Genomic DNA, 22,881 nt, shown 5'->3' on the forward strand with positions numbered 1-22,881 from the left:
TTAACACCTATATTCATGACACTTCATAGTGTTTCTTTCAAGAAAAAACAATATGTATTATGCAGTGGAGATAACCAATAAGGGGATCATCAGTCTCTTGTTTTAAAATTCCTATAAATCTGTATTTTTTTTACCTAACGTATCTTTTGAATGCTGTTGTGATAGAAATGACTTTTCTATATCCAGCTGAAATTATTCTTTGTCATATAATCATGGAATTTTTAAGATTACAAAATATGTTACAAGTTTGATGTTTAAGGCAGTGAACTGACAATATTTCTTTGTAAGTTTGGAGGTCCTTTTTGGCAAAATGTACTTAAAGAATGTAAAGCTAAAAGAAAGTGTGCAGTTTTTCTAAAATTGAATCAATTGATCTTTGATATTTATTGTGATAAAGATTCAGTCTTCTATAGTGAAGGTCTTTCACATTTTTAAAAATGTCTTTTTCTCATAATTTTATAACAAAGTTTTCATAACTGAAATAACTTCTTTTGCCATCTCTCTATCTAAAAATGTTTGTGCGTGTGTGTGGGGGGGGTGTGTGTGGGTGTAGGTGTGTGTGTGTGTGTGTGTGTGTGTGTGTACAAGAATCCAGGTGGCTTTTAGCTGGCCGAAGTTATAAGCTCAGGTCCTGTTAAAATTACATTTTTAGTTAGACATTTAATTGTGATTTCAGGTGACTAATTTTGTCCTTTCTTTTCTGATAGGACACTTAATAAATAAAAACTTAATAAATTCCCATCAAGTTTGCTGAAAATGTCTCTTAATATTATTTATTATTCTAAAAAGTTTTTGCATAGCAAGCAAGCAGGTTTTTTGTTTTGCTGTTTTAGCAAATTGCAGCTGCCTTTTATTTGAAATTTGTTACGTATTTTCTTCCAGTCTGTCTTTTCTTTCCTTTACTGTTGTAGCAGTTCTACTAGCTTCTGCATCTTATGATTCTGCATCAATAGTGTACCTTAATTTTAAATTTAGAAGTCTGGCAATAGTTGTTTTCCTCAACTAGAAAAATAATTATATCATTAAAGTAATAAGTATTTCAATTTAACTACCTTTTACAATTTATATAGATATCACTACAACTTGTGCTGTGTGCATTAAATATTCAGATAAACACATTACAGTGTTGCACTGGTGCATAGAACAAAACATCATTCTAATGGAATGAATCTGCTTATACTAACTAGATTGGAAATACTAGAAGTGATGTATGTTCCTAACAGGAGGACTACAGGACAGCATAATAGCTTATGTGACTCAGTGCTTAAAGTGAAATAGTTCAATATCGAAACAACAAGACTGTGTTTAATAGAAAAGTATTTTACACTACTTTCTCTCTCTCTTTTTTTTTTTTCAGTTTAAAATTTTTATTCAGAAGGCTCCCATGTATCCTGAAGGGTGAACCCAATTTTCCTCAATGTTAACATCTTGTGTAACTATACTACAACTGTGTTTCCCCGAAAATAAGACCTAGCCGGACCATCAGCTCTAATGCGTCTTTTGGAGCAAAAATTAATATAAGACCCAGTATTATATTATATTATTATATTATAGTATACCGGGTCTTTCATTAAAATAAGACCGGGTCTTATATTAATTTTTGCTCCAAAAGACGCATTAGAGCTGATGGTCTGGCTAGGTCTTATTTTCGGGGAAACACGGTAGGTAATTTGCAGAACTTACTCAGATTTGACCAGTTTTACCCGCTCTCAATTGTGTGTGTGTATAGTTCTGTACAATTTCATCATGTGTAAATTTATGTAACTACCACCACAATCAAGATACAGAACTATTCTATCACCGCAAAGCTCCCTGAGCTACCCTTTATAACCACACACCCTTGCTTCCATTTTTAAACTTAGGCTGAATTTAATTAAAAATTTAAAAAATTTTCTTGTGCCGCCGTCATACTAGCCACATTTCAAGTGCTCGGTAGCAAATTATGGCTTGTGGCTATCATCCTGAACAGTGTTGGGCTGTACTTTAGATATTGTAATGTATCTCAAGGCTCTGAGATAATATACTCACTTTCTTTTAAGGTTCTTATCCTCTAAGGTCTTCTTGGTGAATCAGAACTAGGTTAAAAATAGCTGGTTCCTTTTATGGTTACTCTTCCCTCTACATTGGTCACTGATTCTTAACTTTTAATTCATTAATAGTAATATATTCTAAATGTAATTCCCTCAAAATGTGTTGGAAAAAACTACCATTGGGTATACCATAGAAGAGTTATTGAGTATTCTGTTTGCTAGACTAGATATGCTATAATGTAGGGTGTTTGATATTTTACTCAGGATAAACACTCAATGCCCAAGCAGAGATGAAAAAAGTGTTTATTCATTATTAGAGAGCCTGGGGTTTTATTCTGAAGTTTCAACTTGGTATGCAGAACATTTGAGTGCTTGTCATATAATCAGATCAGTAGATTAGTAGTAGATGGTTATAATGTAGATGGCTTAATACCTTATTGTTACACAGTACAGGCTGTAATATAGTGCAAATGATTCGCTTGAGCAGTGAAAATAAAATACTAATTGTATGTCATGCTTTGTTCCATGCAATCAGTTGAGATAGCTGTAGTATTATCTGTGCTGTTTTCTTCCCCATTATCTTAAAATTAAAGAATTCTAGAAACCTAGGGAACTTGAGAATAATCCATACTGTGAATGCTTTCTTGTTTAAAACTTTTTCTTTTGAATTCAGATTTGCCGCTTGATACTGATCTAGAAAATGAAAAAACATCTAAGATCATATTGGCTGAGATGCTTGGTGACATGATCTGGGAGGACTTGTCTGAGTGCCTCATTAAAAACTGTTTGGTTTATTCTATCCCAACAAATAGCAGCAAATTAGAGCAGTATGAGGAGGTAAGAGCAGAGATATCACAGAAGGTTTAAAGAGACTGTAGGTTCCTATTGGTGTCTCTCTCTTTTTTTGTTGTTTAGAAAGATCTTTTGTTCTTCAGTGACATCTTTAAGAAAATTATTAATAAGGAAGTTATATTCTCTATAACTTCCTTTTTCTTCCGGCTTCCTACTATTTGATTGGGAAGTATCTTTTCTTATTAAATATATTTTCTTTATTAAGATACTTTTGAAAAGCAATTGTTCTTTTATTTATACTTATATTAGCTATGGTAGTTATTATGTGACACTTTTTTGTTTCTTTTTAGTGTTTCCTTGAACACTAAAAAACTAAGTATATTTATTTTAAAGGTCTTTGCAGTTTTACTCAGTAGTCAGAAATTTCTGTTTAAGATACTCTTCCTAATGAATTTAAGGCTGGAAAAATGTATATTATCTTTATACCTAATAATTGATGGTTTGTTGTAAAATTTAATGACCAGCTGGTTCTTGTTATTTTCTATACACTGGATTTGAAATTTTAATATTGAAATGTAATAATATGTATATAATTCTTTTATTTTTGTTTTTCTCAGATTATACAGTCCACTGAAGAATTTGAAAATGCCTTAAAGGAGATGAGATTTTTAAAAGGAGATACTACTGATTTGCTGAAATATGCCCGTAACATCAATTCTCATTTTGCTAACAAGAAGTGTCAGGATGTGATTGTGGCAGCCAGAAACCTAATGACCTCTGAAATTCACAACACTGTGAAGGTATTGCAGTTATAGGGTATTACATTGTATTTGGGAAGCAGCTCATTTCTGAGATGAATATGGTGGAGTGGAAGAGAGCATGACCGGTGCCGAATTCACTGAGGGGAGTTATTAATCGTCTAAATCTTAGTTTTCTCACCTTAAAGTGGTCCTAATATCTACCTCTTTCATAGGGAATTTGTGGTCCACATAAGATAATGCACATGAAAGCACTGTATAAATTGAAAAAGTCTATGCAATATAATGGATTACTATTGTTGAAATATCAACCTGTTCATTTTTCTCAACTTTATTACTTGAGTTTTTAGTATACAATTTTGTGACAGGTATAATTAGGCTTCATTTATGTCCAGAGATTGTATCCTATTGTGAAAATGTTGACTTTATCTTTTGGCTAATAGTTTTGAAGTTAACATAGTAAAACAAACAAAAAGATGTGATCTATGTAGGGTATAAACAAGTTATCAGCGAAGTCAGTGGACTAATTAATTTGCATTGAGGGTAATTTACTGTTTTTATCTTAGATAATTCTCTATATATTTTTTTCTTTTCGTTCTTTACATATATAAAATAATATTTGGTAAATGTAAGGTAATACTTAGATTAAAGCAACACATAGATTAAGGTAACCCCTTAATAGAAAATTCCTCAGCCATTTTTCTTCTGTCACTGCAGGTACTGGGCTCTTTTTACCTCTATCCCTTCTGCCATCCTTCAGTTTCCTTGGGGCTACCCTGTTACCGTGTCCATTTCAACAAAATATTTAGCCGTTTGAGAGCACAGATATTAGCACATTTGAAGTAATTTTGGATTGTTAAGGGAGCTGAAATCTGCTTAGTACCAGGAACTTTCCTGTAGGCTATTTCCCCCTGCCATAAATATCACTTGATTATGTCATTCTTTTGCATTCTAATTTTAGCCATAATTTTGACTGCCACATCCCTGACATTTGTATTCTTATTTAAGCTTCACAGCAGCCCTATAAAGTAGACACTATTACACCATTTTACAGATTAGGAAGGCAAATCTGATGACATTTTTATCAGACTCACCTTTTTCTATTTGGAATTTTCTGTAGAGGTCCAGTATGTGCAGAGCAGAGCTGCTCTTTATGTATGTATGTATGTATGTATGTATGTATGTATGTATGTATGTATGTGTGTGTATATATATATATATATATGGACAGTGTGTTTCTCCAGGGCCCATCAGCTCCAAGTTGTTGTCCTTCAATCTAGTTGTGGAGGGCGCAGCTCAGCTCCAAGTCCAGTTGCCGTTTCAAATCTTCAGTTGCAGGGGCTTAGCCCACCATCCCATGTGGGAATTGAACTGTCCACCTTGTTGAGAGCTTGCACTCTAACCAACTGAGCCATCCGGCCGTCCCACCAGCCGCTCAGCGATAGCTCATAGTCTTCAATCTAGTTGTGGAGGGTGCAGCTCACTGGCCCATGTGGGAATCGAACCAGCAACCCTGTTGTTCAGAGCTCATGTTCTAACCAACTGAGCCATCCAGCCGCCTCAGAGCTGCTCTTCTTGCCATGGGAGTAGGGGACCGGCTGCTTCTGCCTGCGTAATCTCTCCTTTGTTTTGGCCCCTTAGGCATCTTTGAGAAGCAAAGTTTGAAAACCATTATTGCAATACAGTTTCATCCTTTTACATGAGAAAATGGAGGTCCACAGAGGTTAAATGACTTCGTCAAAAGTTAGGGTAAAAATTATCACTGATGTTTCCAGACTAGCAGTCTAGTGTTCTTTCCTTTCGTTTTGACCAAGTGGGAATTTTCATTCTGTATAAATGTTAGGGAGGCATTTTTGGTTTTGGTTTGGAATTCTTAAGTGGAGGATAGGCTAGTCTGAGCTTTTCCTTTGACTAAGCCAATGTGTGTTCCTGCTGGGAAATGATTTGTTTATGACAAGAACACAAAATTATACTGGCCTGCAATTATCTACTAGTCTAATCTGAGAAAGATGATTTTTGACGGTCCTTTCATTTACCTGAAATTTTGGGCCAGTTTCACAGCTTTGTTATTGTCATCAAGATTAAGGATGGATATCTTTTCTTACCACAACTTCTTTATCCATTCATCTATCGAAGGACATTTTGGTTGTTTCCATGTCTTGGCCACCGTAAACAAAGCTGCAGTGAACATTGGCGCACACATGTCTTTATGGATAAATGTTTTCAGATTTTTTGGGTAGATACCCAGGAGAGGGATGGCTGGGTCATATGGTAATTCTATTCGTAATTTTTTGAGGAACCTCCACACTGCCTTCCATAGCGGCTGCACCAGTCTGCATTCCCACCAACAGTGTATGAGGGTTCCTTTTTCTCCACAGCCTCTCCAACACTTGTTGCTATTTGTCTTGTTGATGATAGCCATTCTGACTGTGGTGAGCTGATATCTCATTGTGGTTTTGATTTGCATTTCTCTGATGATTAGTGATGTTGAGTATTTTTCATATGTCTATTTGCCATTTGTATGTCCTCTTTGGAGAAATGTCTCTTCAGGTCCTCTGCCCATTTTTCAATTGGGTTGTTTGTTTTTTTGTTGTTGAGTTGCATGGGTTCCTTGTATTTTTTGGATATGAGCCCCTTATCGGAGGCATTGTTTGCAAAATTCTTCTCCCATTCAGTTGGTGGCCTCTTTATTTTGTTGATGGTTTCTTTTGCTGTGCAGAAGCTTTTAAATTTCAGAAGATGAAATAGGACCATTTATGACAACATAGGTGGATCTTGAGAGTATAATGCTAAGCGAAATAAGTCAGACAGAAAAAGCAGAGAACCATATGATTTCACTGATAATGTGGTATATAAACCACAAACAACAAAAGAACAAGACAAACAAATGAGAAACAAAAACTCATAGACACAGACAATAGTTTAGTGGTTACCAGAGGGTAAGGGGGTGGTGGTAGATGAGGGTAAAGGGGATCAAATATATGGTGATGGAAGGAGAACTGACTCTGGGTGGTGAACACACAATGGGATTTATAGATGATGTATTACAGAATTATACACCTGAAATCTATGTAATTTTACTAACAGTTGTCACCCTAATAAATTTTAATAAAAAAAAATGTACAGAAGAATTGGAAGAATGGCACAGTGAAGGGGATTGCTTACTTGTGATATGCTCTCAACCCAAGTTTGAGCAGTCATTAAAATACTCAGATCTTTTAATTATCCTGTAGAGCCACAGCTTTATCATCATGGAAGCAACCAATATCTTATTTTTCATGGTGTGCTTGCATTTGGATTATTCTGAAGATAGTGCATTTTCTATGTTTCTTTGTTTGACTCTTAGATTACTCCTGATTCGAAGATAAGTGTGCCTGACTTACCTCGCCCTGATGAGGATGACAAGCTACAAGTACAGAAAATGTCCACAACTCAGTACAATGAAGTGGTGAATTTACAGCCTGAAAATACACTGGACCAGCATTCCTTTGCTTTGCCCCCATGCTACATCAGTGAGTCTGTAAAGAAATTAATGGAACTCGCCTATCAGACTTTACTAGAGGCAACAACCAGCAGCGATCAGTGGTAAGAGTTCTGAGTTTGAAAATGGCAATGACTTGCTTAAATGCCTATCTAAACGGACATTTAGTAAGAAAATTAGCTGGAATTCGTTGGGTTTTCTTATCCCATTAGTTAATATTTTTTTCTAGAAAGTCAGTGTAGCACAGAGATATATATTGATAATTAAGTTTTATTTACAACAACGTACATCTTACAACAAGGTCTAAGAAATAGAAGCATGTATATGGATGGACAAGTAAGTTATTTTGATGTTAAAAATTGCTACTTTTTAACAAAAAGCTTTTAAATTTTTGTTTAATTTTTACTTTTTATTTGAATTGAATGATATTACATGAGAAAGCACGTATAAAGAATTTAGAATGCTACCTGGAAAATGATTAATACTCAAATGTTTATTAATGTGGTGGCGGTGGTAATATTGGTAGTGATAGTTGTACCAACTGCTCCAGCCTGCTCTGGCCTTTTAATTTAACTTAACATTTATTTTACCTTTTAAAATCCAGGCCCTAATTAATTTCCATTTTAAATGCTTATTTTTTAAAGCCATAATAGTTTGTTGGGCAGCCAAAGGTTGAAAGAAAAGACTGGAATGTACCAAAGATCTGATTTCACCCTTCCAGGGTGATTTCTTCCAATCTGCACTTGTATACAGGGTACCCCAAACTCTGTTTCACAGCTCATACTGAATCTCTTTTTGTAAGCATCTTCCCTACTCCTAGACTAAATTAAAGAGAAAATGGCAGGCTGTAGCCCAAGTTGGCTGTAGAACAGATTTACAAAAGCCTCTTTAGTTTGTTATCTATTGTAGCAGTTTTTTACTTCTCATCCTCATAGTAGAAAACTATTTCAGTTAGGGCTGGACTTAATCAAATTGCATCTTTAGATGGGCTTCCAAACTGTTAGTTTTTATGTCCGTATATAAACAAACCCGTCTATTTTGTTCAGCCCAAGAAAGAACATGTTTACCAAGATACTTCTGTGACTTTAATGAATCATTATATTCCCAAGCCCATCCACTTTTAAATATAAGTAGGAAGAAAAATATATGTAAAAAAAATCATGTACTCCTTTGGCAGAATAAATATAGAAGTGACTATTTCTTCACATGGCGTTCATTTGAACTATACCTGATCAGAAGTTAGGGGTGCAAGGCAATATTTTCTAAATTTTTTGAGAACTCAGAACACCAACAATATTTTTATATACTGAATGTCTATGGACATTCTTTTGACTAAAATAAATAGTTTTTAACAGGACAAACAAAAACACAACTACACTATAATAAACCACTTCTATATTATTAAACCTCAAAAAATAACATATGTAGCAAAAATAAAATGAAATAATTTAATCAGATATCGTAGTAATCAAGTCGTAACTGTTTTGGGGTATAGTAACCATAACTTATTTTTCTAAATATTTGTGGAACTCCTGTGACTTTTTCAGGGTACATAGTTTAAGATATTCTTGTGTAGAAGTAAGCTACACCTTGTATTTGCTCTTTCTAAGTGCATTATAATATTATCTTTAGGTGTTCTAAGGGCAGATATAAAGGACAAAAAAACTTGAGGTTAGAGTCTATTCTAGAAATGTTGATTCATCTCCTTGCATTGGGGTAAGGAGGAGAAAAGGTGAAAGCTGAAAGTCAGGCTGATTCTAAAAGAACCAAGTGAATGCCTTTATTGATATTTTGCCCTTTGCAGAGTGCGTCAGTAGTAGGGTAACATTTGCTTGAGGCTTAGCTCCGTTTGTTACTAAAGGGATACTCTGGGTGCGGGCAGAACACAAATTGATAAATGGAAAAAAGGCTTTGGGTTGAATGCTGCTATTCTTAAAATTACTAATGGATCCAGGTTTTTAGGACTGCAATCTAGTTAGAAAATACTGGTGGAGAATATATTTCAATCTAGATTAATGGTGTTTTTAGCAGTGACCAAGCCAGGTATTCTCTCCACTGTCGATTTAACTGCTGACTCTCACTCACTTCAGGTGCACTAGTTTGAATTTTTTTCTCATTTCCAGTATACCTTATGCATTTCTGTTGACACTGTTTTCCTTTTAGTGCTGTTCAACTTTTCTACTCAGTGAGGAATATCTTCCATTTGTTCCATGATGTTGTACCAACATATCATAAGTAAGTGCTACTGTATCTGATTTCTGTATAATATTGTATGTCTAAAATGTTTGTAAGTCCAGTTAAAACCAGTAATATTCCCACTAAAGACATTTTAGTTACTAAAATTTACAATAAAATGCAGTAAGCCATTTAAAACGTGTATAAAAGACACAGGTTATTTATTAATTAATAAGGGTCCTGTAATTTTACAGTATAGTGGGTAATGCAAATTTAAAAACTCAAAAGAGCTTTACCCTGGTTTTGATGGTAGATATTTTCAGAACTGCCTCACTTTACTTGGTTATAAAACCAAAAGACCATTGTTCCGTATTGCTATATAGTAAACATACCACATTTTCTCTTGGCATTCATAGCTTTGTAAACTTAATACCACAGGAGATTGCCATTTAACTGTCGAATATTAGCAGCCACTATTCCTAGCTATCTTATGAAGTCTGACAATTAAGTTCGTGAACTTGCCACCGTGCCCTTACATTGGCAGCACTGTACAAACAGCTCGGTAAGGTTCCATAACCTTGGTATGTCAGTGTCTCACAGCTGTGGTCGTGTGGCAGTGTCTTGCTGAGTGATGTTCATTATTGCGTGTTTTTGTGTGCTGTCGCAAGGATGTCTGAGCTTGAATTAGAGCAACGAATAAACATTAAATTTCTTGTTAAACTTGGCAAGAGTGGAAGTGAAATTAGGGACATGTTAATCCAAGTTTATGGAGATAGTGCCATGAAGAAAAGGAAAGTGTACAAAGATTGAAGGTTTTTATGAGGGGAGAGAACGCGTCAGTGATGAAGAGAGGTCATGGCGGCCAGTAATAAGCAGAACTGACGAAAACATTGCAAAAATTTGTCAAATTCTGTGTCAAAATCTGTTGGCTGACTGAGAAGCATAGCAGGTCAAGTAAACATTGATAGAGAAACAGTTAGGAAAATCTTTTTTTGTTTGGTTTTTTTAAAGTTTAGTGGGGTAATAATTGTTAGTAAAGTTACATAGATTTCAGGTGTACAATTTTGTATTACATCATCTATAAATCACATTGTGTGTTCGCCACCCAAAGTCAGTTCTCCTTCCATCACCATATATTTGATCCCCTTTACCCTCATCTACCACCCCCTCCTTACCCTCTAGTAACCACTAAACTATTGTCTATGTCTATGAATTTTTGTTTCTCATTTGTTTGTCTTGTTCTTTTGTTTTTGGTTCATATACCACATATCAGTGAAATCATATGGTTCTCTGCTTTTGCCTTACTGGTGATTGGTCTATTTAGATTTTACAGTTCTTCATGGTTCAGTCTAGGAAGGCTATATGTTTCTAAGAACTTGTCCATTTCTTCTAGGTTATTGGATTTGGTGGCATATAGTCCTTCATAGTATTCTTGGATGATCCTTTGTATTTCTGTGGCATCCGTGATAACTTCCCCTCTTTCATTTCTGATTTTGTTTGTTAGTGTCTTCTCTCTTTTTATCTTAGTGAGTCTAGCCAAGGGTTTGTCAATTTTATTAATCTTTTCAAAAAACCAGCTCTTTGTCATATTAATTTTTTCGATTGTCTTTTTGTTCTCTATTTCACTTAGTTCTGCTCTGGTTTTTATTAGTTCCTTTCTTCTGCTGACCTTGGGTTTCATTTATTCTTCTTTTTCTAGTTCTTTAAGGTGTGATGTTATTTATCTGGCATTTTTCTTGTTTCTTGAGATAGGCCTGTAATGGTATAAATTTCCCTCTTAAAACTGCTTTCGCTGCATCCCAAAAATTTTGGTAGGATGTATTTTCATTGTCATTTGTTTCTATGTATCTTTTGATCTCTCCTCTTATTTCTTCTTTGACCCGGCCGTTCTTTAAAAGTGTGTTGTTTAATCTCCACATTTTTGTGGATTTTTCCTGCCTCCTTTTGCAGTTGATATCCAATTTTAAAGCCTTGTGATGAGAGAATATCTTGGTATGATTTCAATCTTCTTAAATTTGCTGAGGCTAGTTTTATGTCCCAATATATGGTCTGTCCTTGAGAATGTTCCATGTACACTAGAAAAAAAATTTATAGTCTGATGTTCTAGGATGACGTGCTCTGTAAATGTCAGTTATGTCCATTTCATCTAATGTGTCATTTAAGGCTGCTATTCTTTATTTTCTGTTTGGATGATCTATCCATAGCTGTCAATGATGTATTTAGGTCGCCTACTCTGTGTTTTGTCAATTTCTCCCTTTAGTTCTGTTAGTAGTTTCTTGGTATATTTTGGTGCTCCCTGATTGGGGGCATAAATATTGATGACTGTTATGTCTTCTTGTTGTATAGTCCCCCTTATCGTTATGAAATGTTCATCTTTGTCTCTTGTTACTTTTTTTATCCTGAAGTCTGTTTCATCTGATATCAGTATGGCTACACTTGATTTTCTCTGGGTACCATTTGCTTGGAGTGTCAATTTCCACCCTTTCACTTTGAGTCTATGCTTGTCCTTGTAGCTGAGATGTGTCTCTTGGAGATCGGATATGGTTGGGTTTGGTTTTTTGATCCAATCTGCTACTTTTTTTATTGGTAAATTCAGTCTATTTACATTTAGGGTGATTATTGATATGTGAGGATTTCCTATCATTCTATCTTTGGTTTTCTGGTAAGACTGTCTCCATTGTCTCTTTGCCTTTTTGTTGTTGTCTATTCTGTGTGGTGGTATTCTATGATTTTTTTTCCCTCTGTTTCTTCTTTTATTACATTATGTATTTCAGTTCTGGATTTTTTTTTGAGTGGTTACCATTAAGTTTATGTAAAAGAAAGTTTCGTATGTAGAGTACTCCATTTTCTTCAGCATGCCTACTTTCTCCATTCCCATATTTCCATTTGGGCCTTACTCTTCCCCCTTTTATGTATTGGTTGTCACAAATGATCCCTATTTATGCTGGTCAAATAGCCTCCTTCAGTATTTCTTGTACTGCAGGTCATGTATTAGAAAATTCCCTCAGCTTCTCTAGGTCTGGAAAGGTCTTTATTCCTCCTTCATATCTAAAGGATGTCTTTGCTGGGTATATTATTCTTGGCTCACAGTTTCTCTCTTTCAGTAGTTTGAATGTTGTATTCCACTCCCTCCTGGCTTGTAGAGTTTCTGCTGAAAAATCTGATGATAATCTAATGGGCTTTCCTTTGTAGGTTACCGTCTTCTTTTCCCTGGCTGTCTTGAGGATTCTTTCTTTGTAGTTGATTTTTGATAGCTTCTATACAATGTGCCTTGTAGAAGGCCTTTTGGGTTGAGGTAATTAGGTGTTCTGTTTGCTTCTTGGATTCTAGGATCCAGTTCTTTTCACAGGTTTGGGAAGTTCTCATTGACTATTTGTTTGAATATACTCTGTTCCCTTCTCCCTTTCTTCCCCTTCTGGTATGCCCATATTCTTATATTGCTCTTTCTGATGGAGTCCGAAAGTTCTTGTAGAGTTCTTTCATTTCTTTTAAGTCTCAAGTGTCTTTCTTCTTCCATCCATGTCATTTCCAGGTTTCTATCTTCAATATCACTGATTCTTTCCTCCGTCTGGTCAACTCTACTACCTAAGCTGGCTATTTCATTCTTCATTTCTTCTGTTGAGTTCTTAATCTCCAGAAATTCTAACCAACTAGCGCAGTTGCGGCAGTTACATCAGCAGCTAGTTGGTCAACCGGGTACAGTCAACGGCCCACCACCACCCAAGCCAGCACCCTCCCCCCAGAGCCTGGAAACTGCTCTCTGGAACTCTGTCCACACAGTGCCTCTTAGTCTTGCCTGTCTGCTGCACAGGGAGTCCTTTGTGGAGTTATAGTTGTTCAATTTGTTGTAAATTCCTTGGGAGATTTCAAGAGGCTCACTTCATGCTGCCGTTTTTATGGCATAACTCCCAGTTAGGAAAATCTTAACTGAAAATATTGGCATGAGAAAGGTGTGTGCAAAAATGGTCCTGAAGGAGCTCACTGATGACCAAAAGCAAAGGAGAGTTGAAGTTTGCCAAGATTTTTGGAGAGGCAAGACGATGTGTTGGGCTGTGTTGTCACTGGTGGTGAAACATGGGTGTACCAATACGACCCTGAAACAAAGCATCAAAGTGCACAATGGAAGTCAGCCAATTCTCCATGACCAAAAAAGTTTTGTCCAAATCAAGAATTAAAACTATGTTGGTAACCTTTTTTGGTATCAGAGGGATTATTCATTATGAATTTGTACCAACTGGACAGATAGTTAACCAAGGTTGGTGTCTGGAAGTACTGAACAGCCTGCGAGAAAAAGTTAGATGAAAACAACCTGAACTTTCCGCCAACAATTCATGGCTCTTGCATTACGACAATGCACCAGCTCACACAGCACTGTGAGAGTTTTCAGCCGGTAAACAAAGAATTATTGGAACACCCTCCCTACTCACCTGATCTGGCCCCCAAAGACTTCTTTCTTTACCCAAAGATAAAGGAACTATTGAAAGGAAGACATTTTGTATGACATTCAGGACATCCAAGGATAATACGGCAACTCTGATGACCATTCCAGAAAGAGTTCCAAAATTGCTCTGGTGTCAGTGCATAGCTTCCCAAGGTGACCGTAGTGATATTCAGCAATGAGCTATGTAGCACTTTTTCTAGGATGAGTTCACAAACTTAATTGTCAGACTCATAGACTGTTTTTACCTAAAGTCTTGGATTTTAAAAGTTTCTTTTAATGTTAATTTGTTATGCACATTAAGTATTTTGGATGTTCTATGAATGTTTTAAATAATACTTCAACAAAGCTATTCCTTAGTCAAGGACTCTGGTTTCAAGGAAAAAATCAGTTTATTATTTGTAGTATTTTTAGTTTAGATTTTTGAACGATTGAGATGTTTTTAAATAGGGCCACCTGTTATTTTTGTTATAAAAGAGAACTTATTTATTGTGAACCTTATTATTTTTGTTTATGTTTTCTTTGTTGTTGTTTAAAATTTTTATTGCACTTTCTCCTTAGTCAGGTAAAGGAAAAGAGAAAACGTCTTTGTTCAGCTAATAGCCATGTCCTTGGAGATTCGGACACAGTGGCTTAGCAGTTCCATGCTTAGAAACATTTTTCACACTGGTGTGAACTTAGCTTTACGTGTGTGTGGTCTTGGAACTTTGTGCTGGACCAATTTTTTACACACTTCAGTGTGCATCAGAATCACCAGGAAGCCACGTTCAAATGCAGATTGCCGGATCCTGTACCCAGGATTTCTTGATTCAGTAAAACTGGGATAAAGTCTGAAATTTGAAATTTCCAGGTGATGTTGATGTTACTTGTCAGGGGACCACACTTTGAGAACCACTGTCTCAGATTCCGGTTCTCAGCTTTTGCAGTATTTTAGAATCTCTTATGGAGCTTTAAGAATATATATATGTATATACACACACGTATATACGTACGTGTGTGTGTGTTTATGTGTGTATATTATATATATATATATCTCCCTAAATCCTACCCCTAGAGATACTGATTTATAAGTCTGGTGTAAGACCCATGCCATCTGTGGTTTTTAAAGCCATACACATTATTCTGATGTGTAGCCCAAAATGAGGACCACTGTCTTAGATTGTTAATTCCTGACTTTGTCTGTTCTAGCCAGATGTTAATTAAATCAGCAAACCAGGAAGCATGTGAATCACTGCTTGTGGATATATAGCAGAAGTAAAGGATAAGATCTCATTCCAAGCTGAGTAGGGAGACTAGTATCTGTGGAAGATTTAGAGCAGCGATTTTTGATCTTGTATGAAAATCACAATCACCTTGGTAGATTTTAAAACATACAGATAACTTGGCTTCAGCCAGAGGTTGTGATTTAATTTGTTTGGGGTGAAGTCTAAACATATATTTTAAATTTCCCAGGTGACTCTAAATTAGTAAATTAGGAAATAGTTAAGTGCTTCATTATATAAATGAAATAGGAATTTGGAGAAAGGGGAAGTGCATCTGTATTTCCACGGATTTATCAGTGTTAAATTTCAAGGGATTTATTACCTATAGCTATGCTAGGTTTCCAATACAAAGAATTGACACAGGTAAACATCTTAATTGCCTTACTGTTTCTTTTAATCACTGGGATAGTTTTATAGGAAAAGATCACATTTAGGCAGAACAACCTCACTCTGATTGAATGGGAGTGGGAATGATGGGGTAATATCTTGTTATGTACAGCATTTATACAGCAGGCAATGATTAAAGCCTAGAAATAATTATAAGAGTAGTAACTTTTCATCAACCCCAACTTCAGAAACAGGTGATTTCTTTCTTTTTCTACCCCTTTTCCTGTACTAGGGAGAATCTTCAAAAACTGCCCCAGTTGGCTGCCATTCACCACAACAACTGTATGTACATCGCTCATCACTTGCTGACCCTCGGGCATCAGTTCAGATTACGTCTTGCCCCCATTCTTTGTGATGGCACCACTACTTTTGTTGATCTGGTACCTGGCTTCAGGAGACTTGGTAACTGACGCCTTAAATTTATTAAAGCATATTGATTATCCAGCTTCTCAGCCTGGTATCTTTGTAATTTGTGAATGAGGCGATTAGAAATTAGGTGGTGGTCCTGAGCTATATTGGAAAGTGGGAGGGCATTTACTTTGCAAGTGTTCCCAGTTATTTAATTTTATAAAGTGAATGCATTCTTTGTGGAAGCATTACTTTTTTATGACATGATTTCATGGTACATTAAACTTCCAAACTGCATTGCTGGTGTGCAGTGAATTCACCAAATCAGAGTTATGTCAGTAGAATGACAAATAATATGATTTGTATTGTGACAGTTCTGTTAGAATTGTTGGTAAGAGCTTGTGCTTGTTGTTTTGCAAAACCTCAAGATTGCTCTCTCCTCTTCTACCTCCCTTAGCTTCACTTGGGATTATTTAAAATAAAATAAAAAAATAAAATGTGGGGTAAATCAATATGTTTACTATAACAGCCTAAGAAAAGCAGAGAATCTATATGATTCACTTAGGTTTTCAATTCCTGACTTCATTAGGTGGTATAGATCTATCATAAAAATAAGTAGCTGCTGCTTCTATATGAGTAATTTTTGTTATCTGATTCTGGACAAACTATTAGGAAAAACTTATTATTCTGAGGGGGGGTTTGAGGAACTAGCTAATATACCATGTTTCCCCAAAAATAAGACTTAGCTGGGCCATCAGCTCTAATGCGTCTTTTGGAGCAAAAATTAATATAAGACACAGTCTTATATTATGTAAGACCCGGTCTTATATTATGTTAAAATAAGACCGGGTCTTATATTAATTTTTGCTCTAAAAGACACATTAGAGCTGATGTTCTGGCTAGGTCTTATTTTCGGGGAAACACGGTATTAGAAGTGATTCTTTATAGTAAGCTTAGGGCAGCTTTATGATGTTATCTAGCAAGTGTTTTCAAGTAGGCTGAAGAAATACATGGTACATGCTTCTCTTTCACCTTCTATTTGCAGTGTGTAACTGAACAACTTTTAGAATTCTTTATTCTAATTTCTCATCATAGGGACAGAGTGTTTTTTGGCCCAAATGCGGGCACAGAAAAGAGCACTTCTGGAAAGATTATCAAGTGCTCGGAACTTTTCAAACATGGATGATGAAGAAAACTATTCTGCAGCAAGTAAAGCAGTTCGTCAGGTGGGAGGCTGTTGTTAGCTCTGGAATTTGAACTCTATCTTTAAATGCTCCCCACCCCCCCAACCCCGCCTCTTTTTAAGCAGCAAAGAATATGTACAGGTAGATTAGTTGATTCCCCACCACACCCCATTGGAAAATCTGGATACATTTTACAGTCATATTTGTGACCTTTCCCTTTCCAACAGTGAAGCTACCTTTCCATTACCCCAATAGTGTGACTACCGTGTTTCCCCGAAAATAAGACCTAGCCGGACAATCAGCTCTAATGCGTCTTTTGGAGCAAAAATTAATATAAGACCCGGTATATTATGTTATATTATGTTATGTTATGTTATGTTACGTTACGTCACGTCACGTCACGTCACGTCACGTCACGTCATATTATTTGTATTATATTAGACCGGGTCTTATAGTAAAATAAGACCAGGTCTTATGTTAATTTTTGCTTCAAAAGATGCATTAGAGCTGATTGTCTGGCTAGGTCTTATTTTCGGGGAAACACGGTAGTCATTAATAAACCTGTCATAGCAAATATTTAACCCATGAACTTGGGTTTGGGAAATTTGAAATACTAGCTTTCATTTTAATGCCCCTCTCTCCTACGTGATTTATCTTTTTACTATAGTTTTTCCATCCTCAAGATAAGTCTGCTTTACATCTAGCAGTGATGTCACTAAGGTTTAATATTCAAGAAACACATATTCTTGATTACTTTACCTCACCTTTATATAATGCCTCTTCTCCAATAAACACACAAATGATAAATGTAAATCTGGAAAGTAGAAGTTGCAACAATCTCTCTTCCGTGTAAATTGCTATATTCTTCTGACAGGTGCTGCACCAACTAAAGAGACTTGGAACTGTGTGGCAGGATGTCCTGCCAGTGAATATATATTGCAAGGCTATGGGGACTTTACTTAATACTGCAATTTCTGAGATCATTGGCAGAATTACTGCCCTAGAGGTAAGAGCCATTAGATGCCTCACCACACTTAAGATGCAATTCTTGTTCCAGATTGTCACTTTACTAAAACAGTGTTGAAGTCTCATTTTTAGTTAATACAGATGGTAGAAGAAATTGTTCATGTTTTATGTCTAACTCATTATACTGGTTTTTTGTTGGTTTAAGTTTTGTCTTAATCCTGTCTTCCTGGAGACTTACTAATCTCTATCTTTTATGTCTATATAAGAAAGTAGGACTACACCACTTGTCCCTCTAGCATCTGTGTAAATTATGAATGAGGAGGTAGGAAACTGTGTAGTCCTGAGATGGACAGTAAACTATGGAGTCATATATTTATTTTATTTGCAAGTGAACTAAGTTTAATTTAGTAAAGTGAAATGTAGCCTTGTGCAGGCACCACTTTCCCAACACACTCCTGCAGTTGCGATTATATGTGTGATAGTGCAAATGTCATCTGCACTTTGCCACCTCATGCCTCTAAAGCACAGATTGGCTAAACTCTTATTTGTAATAACATCCCCTGCTTTGCAGCAAGTTGTGCTATGTTCTTCTGGAGAAATGGGCTCTTTCATGCAGGCAAACTAACTTACTGACAATCTGTTGAAACACATTTTGTGTCATTCTTGCTTTAGAAGTATTGCCAGAGAGCTGATGAAATCTAGTATCTAGTTGTAAGATGTGCTGGTTGGTAAAACATCTTAATGTGGCTGACCCCCTGAACAGCACGCACCAAAGAACTGCCCTTTCCTTACTACGAAGCTGGCCCAATTCTATTCTTTTGTGTTCCCTTTGTGCAAAACCAGGACATCTCTACTGCAGATGGTGATAGATTGTATTCCTTATGCAAAACAGTGATGGATGAGGGGCCCCAAGTATTTGCACCTCTGTCTGAAGAAAACAAGAACAAGAAATATCAAGAAGAGGTTCCAGTCTATGTGCCAAAATGGATGCCGTTCAAAGAATTGATGATAATATTACAGGCCAGCCTGCAAGAAATTGGGGATCGGTGGGTATAACCCTTCCATAGAGGTGTATATCTCTTCACAGCTACAAAGAGTATTAGTGCCATTGATAGCAGTGCTTTTCTCTGTTTCTTTTTCTGTGTATACGTGTGGGGCAGAGATTATAAATTTTTTTTCAATTACAGTTGACATACAATAATATTATATTAATTTCAGGTGTATAACAGTGATTAGACATTTATATATCTTACAAAGTGAGCACCCCGGTAAGTCTTGTACATAGTTACTACAATTTCCTTCTGTTTCTTAGTGTTACTCAGGAAAGAGTTTCATATTGAATAGCAGTAGCTTGGGCCTTTGCATTGTCTCATAGTGTGGGTCTCATTACCGCTTTCTCGTATTTGTTGACCACTTCATGCTTCATATTATTTTGGTCTTGAACATGTTGTTTGGGCATGTTGTACAAACGATCTTGCATTTGTAAGAAGTACAACCTTCTGAAACCTAGATGGAAATTGTTGCCCATTTTAACCAACAGCAGATGCATTTTAGCATTGGCTTTTACATGTTCATGGAGAAGTGAATTTTATTTGTATTATTCAGCCTCAAACCATTGTTTGACCAGCAGTTTTTCTGCAAGGAGTACAGTAGGTTTAGAGATTAAGCGCCAACACATGGAAGGGACTCATCTTTTCTGAAATGTAGTGGATGATGTTTTCTCTGAACACCATCAGTTGATGTTGCTGTGCCCAGTAGTTGTGTGCTATCTACATCGTGTCATATGAGTGTGCGGAGATCATCGCTACTGGACACAGCGGAATACATGTGGGTTAGTTACATACCTATGGATGCTTTTATTATTGTCTTGGTAGATTATTAACGAGTACGCATACCTTGCATAGGGAGCTCCCTGAATAGGCCTTAAGGTCCCTCTCTGTCCCTATAGCTACTTATTTATCTGCTTTAGCTTGGTTTATTACAGATGCCAATTATATTAGACCGGCCATCCTAGATGTGTCTGAATTGTTCTCAGCAAATACTGTCCATTCTAAAACACTGTAAATGAGATTTCTACTTGAACAAAATCACATCAAAATACCTTAAACTATATTTAGTACAAAATTTGATTTATTACTTACAAATCCTTAGTGGGTAATAGGATTTTTTAGGTAAGACTCCAGAAGGCCGCAGATGAGAATTTTTCTTTCTGCTGTTAAAGGGTCCTCTTACAGCCTAAAAATGATCAATAATTCCTTGCTATGAGAAAAATTACAATACTGGTATATCTTAGCTTCTTTTTTCTGCCCAAAAGATTATTTTTCTCCCAGAGATTTCAGTAAATGTAAGAATAATAACTGAGAAAAGTATTTTACCAAAGAAATCACCTCCAGTTATGTATTAATAGTTTAAACATTTTAAAATGATAAAATCTATATGTATATATATGAAGGAGTACAGTATGTATAATGTATGCTTGCAGTTTAAAGAAAAAGTAAAATAAATATTTGTGTACCTATTACCCAACTGAAGAAAAATTTTACCAGTACCTTTGAAGACCCTTCGTACCCCTCTCCAAATGCTCCCCAGCAAAGGTAACCACTACCTTAATTTTGTGTTGTTCCCTTGCCTTTCTTCATAGTTATACCACATTTGCACATATCCCTAAACAATATAAAGTTTAGACTTGCCTGTTTTTGAACTTTCTATAAGTGGAATCTTCTGTAACTTGCTTTGTTTTGTTCAGTATTTTGTTTTTGAAATCCATTCATGGTGGTTCATTTTCACGGCTGTATCATATTCCATTATACAAATATTTCATAATTTATTTATCTTGTCACTTCACCTTTTTACCAGTATTTGGTATTATCAGACTTTAAACGTTTTGCTAATCTAATTGGTGTGAAATGGTAGCTCACTGTCATTTTAATTTGCATTTTCCTAAATTCTAATGACATTGAGCATCTTTTTATTGATCATTCATTCTTCTTCTATTGTAAAATTCCTGTTCATAGTTTTTCTCTCTTTATTCTACTGAGTTGTTTGTGATTTCATTATTGATTCATGGGAGTTGTCTATGTATTTTTTTACACCAATCCTTTGTCAGTTAAAATTTGTTGGCTGTGGCTCTTTTTAAAGTAATTACAGACCCCAGTACTTTATATAACATGAGGATGTGGTCTTAATTGTCAAGTTCAAGTGGGACTTAGTGAGTATACAATAAGGAAGAGTAGTCTTATCTTCCTAACTTGGTCTCTTCATCTGCCTGTGCCGATACCAAAATGCAGCCAAGAAGCAGAAGAAGTCAAAGAGATTGAGTGGTGGATACATAAAAAAGGGGAAGGATGACAAGATTTGTTTCGTTTTATTTCCATTTAAAGCAAATACGAGGCATGACAATTAAGTGCGCGAACTCATCCTAGAAAAAGTGCTACATACCTCACTGCTGAATATCACTCTGGTCACCATTGAAGTACTCCCCTTGGGAAACTATGCACTGACACCAGCGCCTAGTCCACCCTTCAAAGCAAGTTTGGAACTCTTTTTCTGGAATGGCCATCAGAGCTGTTGTATTACCCTTGATGTTCTGAATGTCATCAAAATGTCTTCCTTTCAATATTTCCTTTATCTTTGGGTAAAGAAAGAAGTCATTGGGGGCCAGATCAGGTGAGTAGGGAGGGTGTTCCAATACAGTTATTTGTTTACTGGCTAAAAATTCCCTCACAGACAGTGCTTTGTGAGCTGGTGCATTGTCGTGATGCAAGAGCCATGAATTGTTGGTGAAAAGTTCAGGTCGTTTTCATCTAACTTTTTCATGCAGCCTTTTCAGCACTTCCAAATAGGAAACTTGGCTAACTGTTTGTCCAGTTGGTACAAATTCATAATGAATAATCCCTCTGATATCAAAAAAGATTAGCAACATCGTTGCAACAAGTTTGCGAACTTAATTGTCAGACCTTGTAAGTATTTGGGATCAAATGAGCAATTTTTAAATCTTTCTTACACTTCAGAGACATAATTGAAAATAGAATTTTATCTTTTATTTTACAGGTGGGCAGATGGAAAAGGGCCTTTGGCAGCTGCATTCTCTTCCAGTGAAGTAAAAGCTTTAATTCGTGCCTTGTTCCAGAACACAGAAAGAAGAGCAGCTGCCCTTGCTAAGATTAAATAGCTCCACCTTCCTAAGAAAGCAATGTCTTGACTATGTGGATTCTTCTCTTGGCATAATTACTCCTGTAGAGACTTCTTGGAATCACCCATTGGTTTTGGTGCACCAGTGTATCATGGAAGTCTTATTTCACCTAAGAACACCTTACCTCCTGGCCTGCATGAGGCCGCGTTGAAGAATTGGATGTTGAGATGTTAAGTGAAGCACCTTAGTTTGTTGACTTTCTAGCCAGCATCTCTTGATCAGAAACTGTAGGGCAGTGTTATTTCCTGCTGCCTCCAGAGTCCTCTGGGAACCGTATCCATTGTATATGTCAGCCCTGGCCTTGGATCAAGGAATCCAGGAGATTCCAAGAGTCAGGGTAAAGAATTTGTAAGCAAATGGGATGTATGTTTTGGGGGGGTAGGGGAACCATATTTGTCCTTGCAGGAATTAAGAAGACTTCCTTTAAGATTTTTGTCCAATAAATAATGCTTTTAAGTGGTGAGTGTCTTTAATAATAACATGGAAGCATTTGTACAAGAGACCATGTTTTCTTACCTTCTATGCCATTCTTTTTATTGACATTTATTATTCTCACAGAACTGACTGACTTATCTTCTTTATTCATAATACCATCTGATAATTTCTCAGAATCCCTAGGACTCCTAGGACTTTCAGTATAAATTTTTGGTATTTTTGCTATTTCATCTAAATTCTTTCCTTGGTTGAATTATTTTTTCTCCCTTTTCTAGTTCCACTGTACCTTATCAAATGGCAAAGGTTTTAAATTGCCAGTGTTACGTAAGCATGCATGTGCCATGAGGCACTAACTCGGCTCTGTATCCTTTCTTGGTGGACATAAGTAATCCTTCAACTCAACTTACTGTATTTTTAACTCTTTGCAGCCATT

At 36.1% G+C, this 22,881-nt stretch overlaps 1 protein-coding gene across 1 annotated transcript in view; it reads left to right on the forward strand.

Annotated features, from left to right (window-relative positions):
- Positions 1–22,469, forward strand: part of ZW10 (zw10 kinetochore protein) — a 38,221-nt gene extending 15,752 nt beyond the window's left edge. Inside the window, exons 8-16 of the mRNA XM_019753348.2 lie at positions 2,704–2,867; positions 3,440–3,622; positions 6,927–7,165; positions 9,225–9,296; positions 15,556–15,725; positions 16,767–16,897; positions 17,730–17,861; positions 18,665–18,867; positions 21,872–22,469. Coding sequence (XP_019608907.2) covers positions 2,704–2,867; positions 3,440–3,622; positions 6,927–7,165; positions 9,225–9,296; positions 15,556–15,725; positions 16,767–16,897; positions 17,730–17,861; positions 18,665–18,867; positions 21,872–21,992 — 1,415 coding nt within the window. The 3' untranslated portion in view covers positions 21,993–22,469. The remainder of the gene's footprint in view (positions 1–2,703; positions 2,868–3,439; positions 3,623–6,926; positions 7,166–9,224; positions 9,297–15,555; positions 15,726–16,766; positions 16,898–17,729; positions 17,862–18,664; positions 18,868–21,871) is intronic.
- Positions 22,470–22,881: the final 412 nt, after the last annotated feature.

This window comes from Rhinolophus sinicus, linkage group LG06 (assembly GCF_036562045.2).
Source record: "Rhinolophus sinicus isolate RSC01 linkage group LG06, ASM3656204v1, whole genome shotgun sequence".
NCBI classification, from domain to species: Eukaryota; Metazoa; Chordata; class Mammalia; order Chiroptera; family Rhinolophidae; genus Rhinolophus; species Rhinolophus sinicus.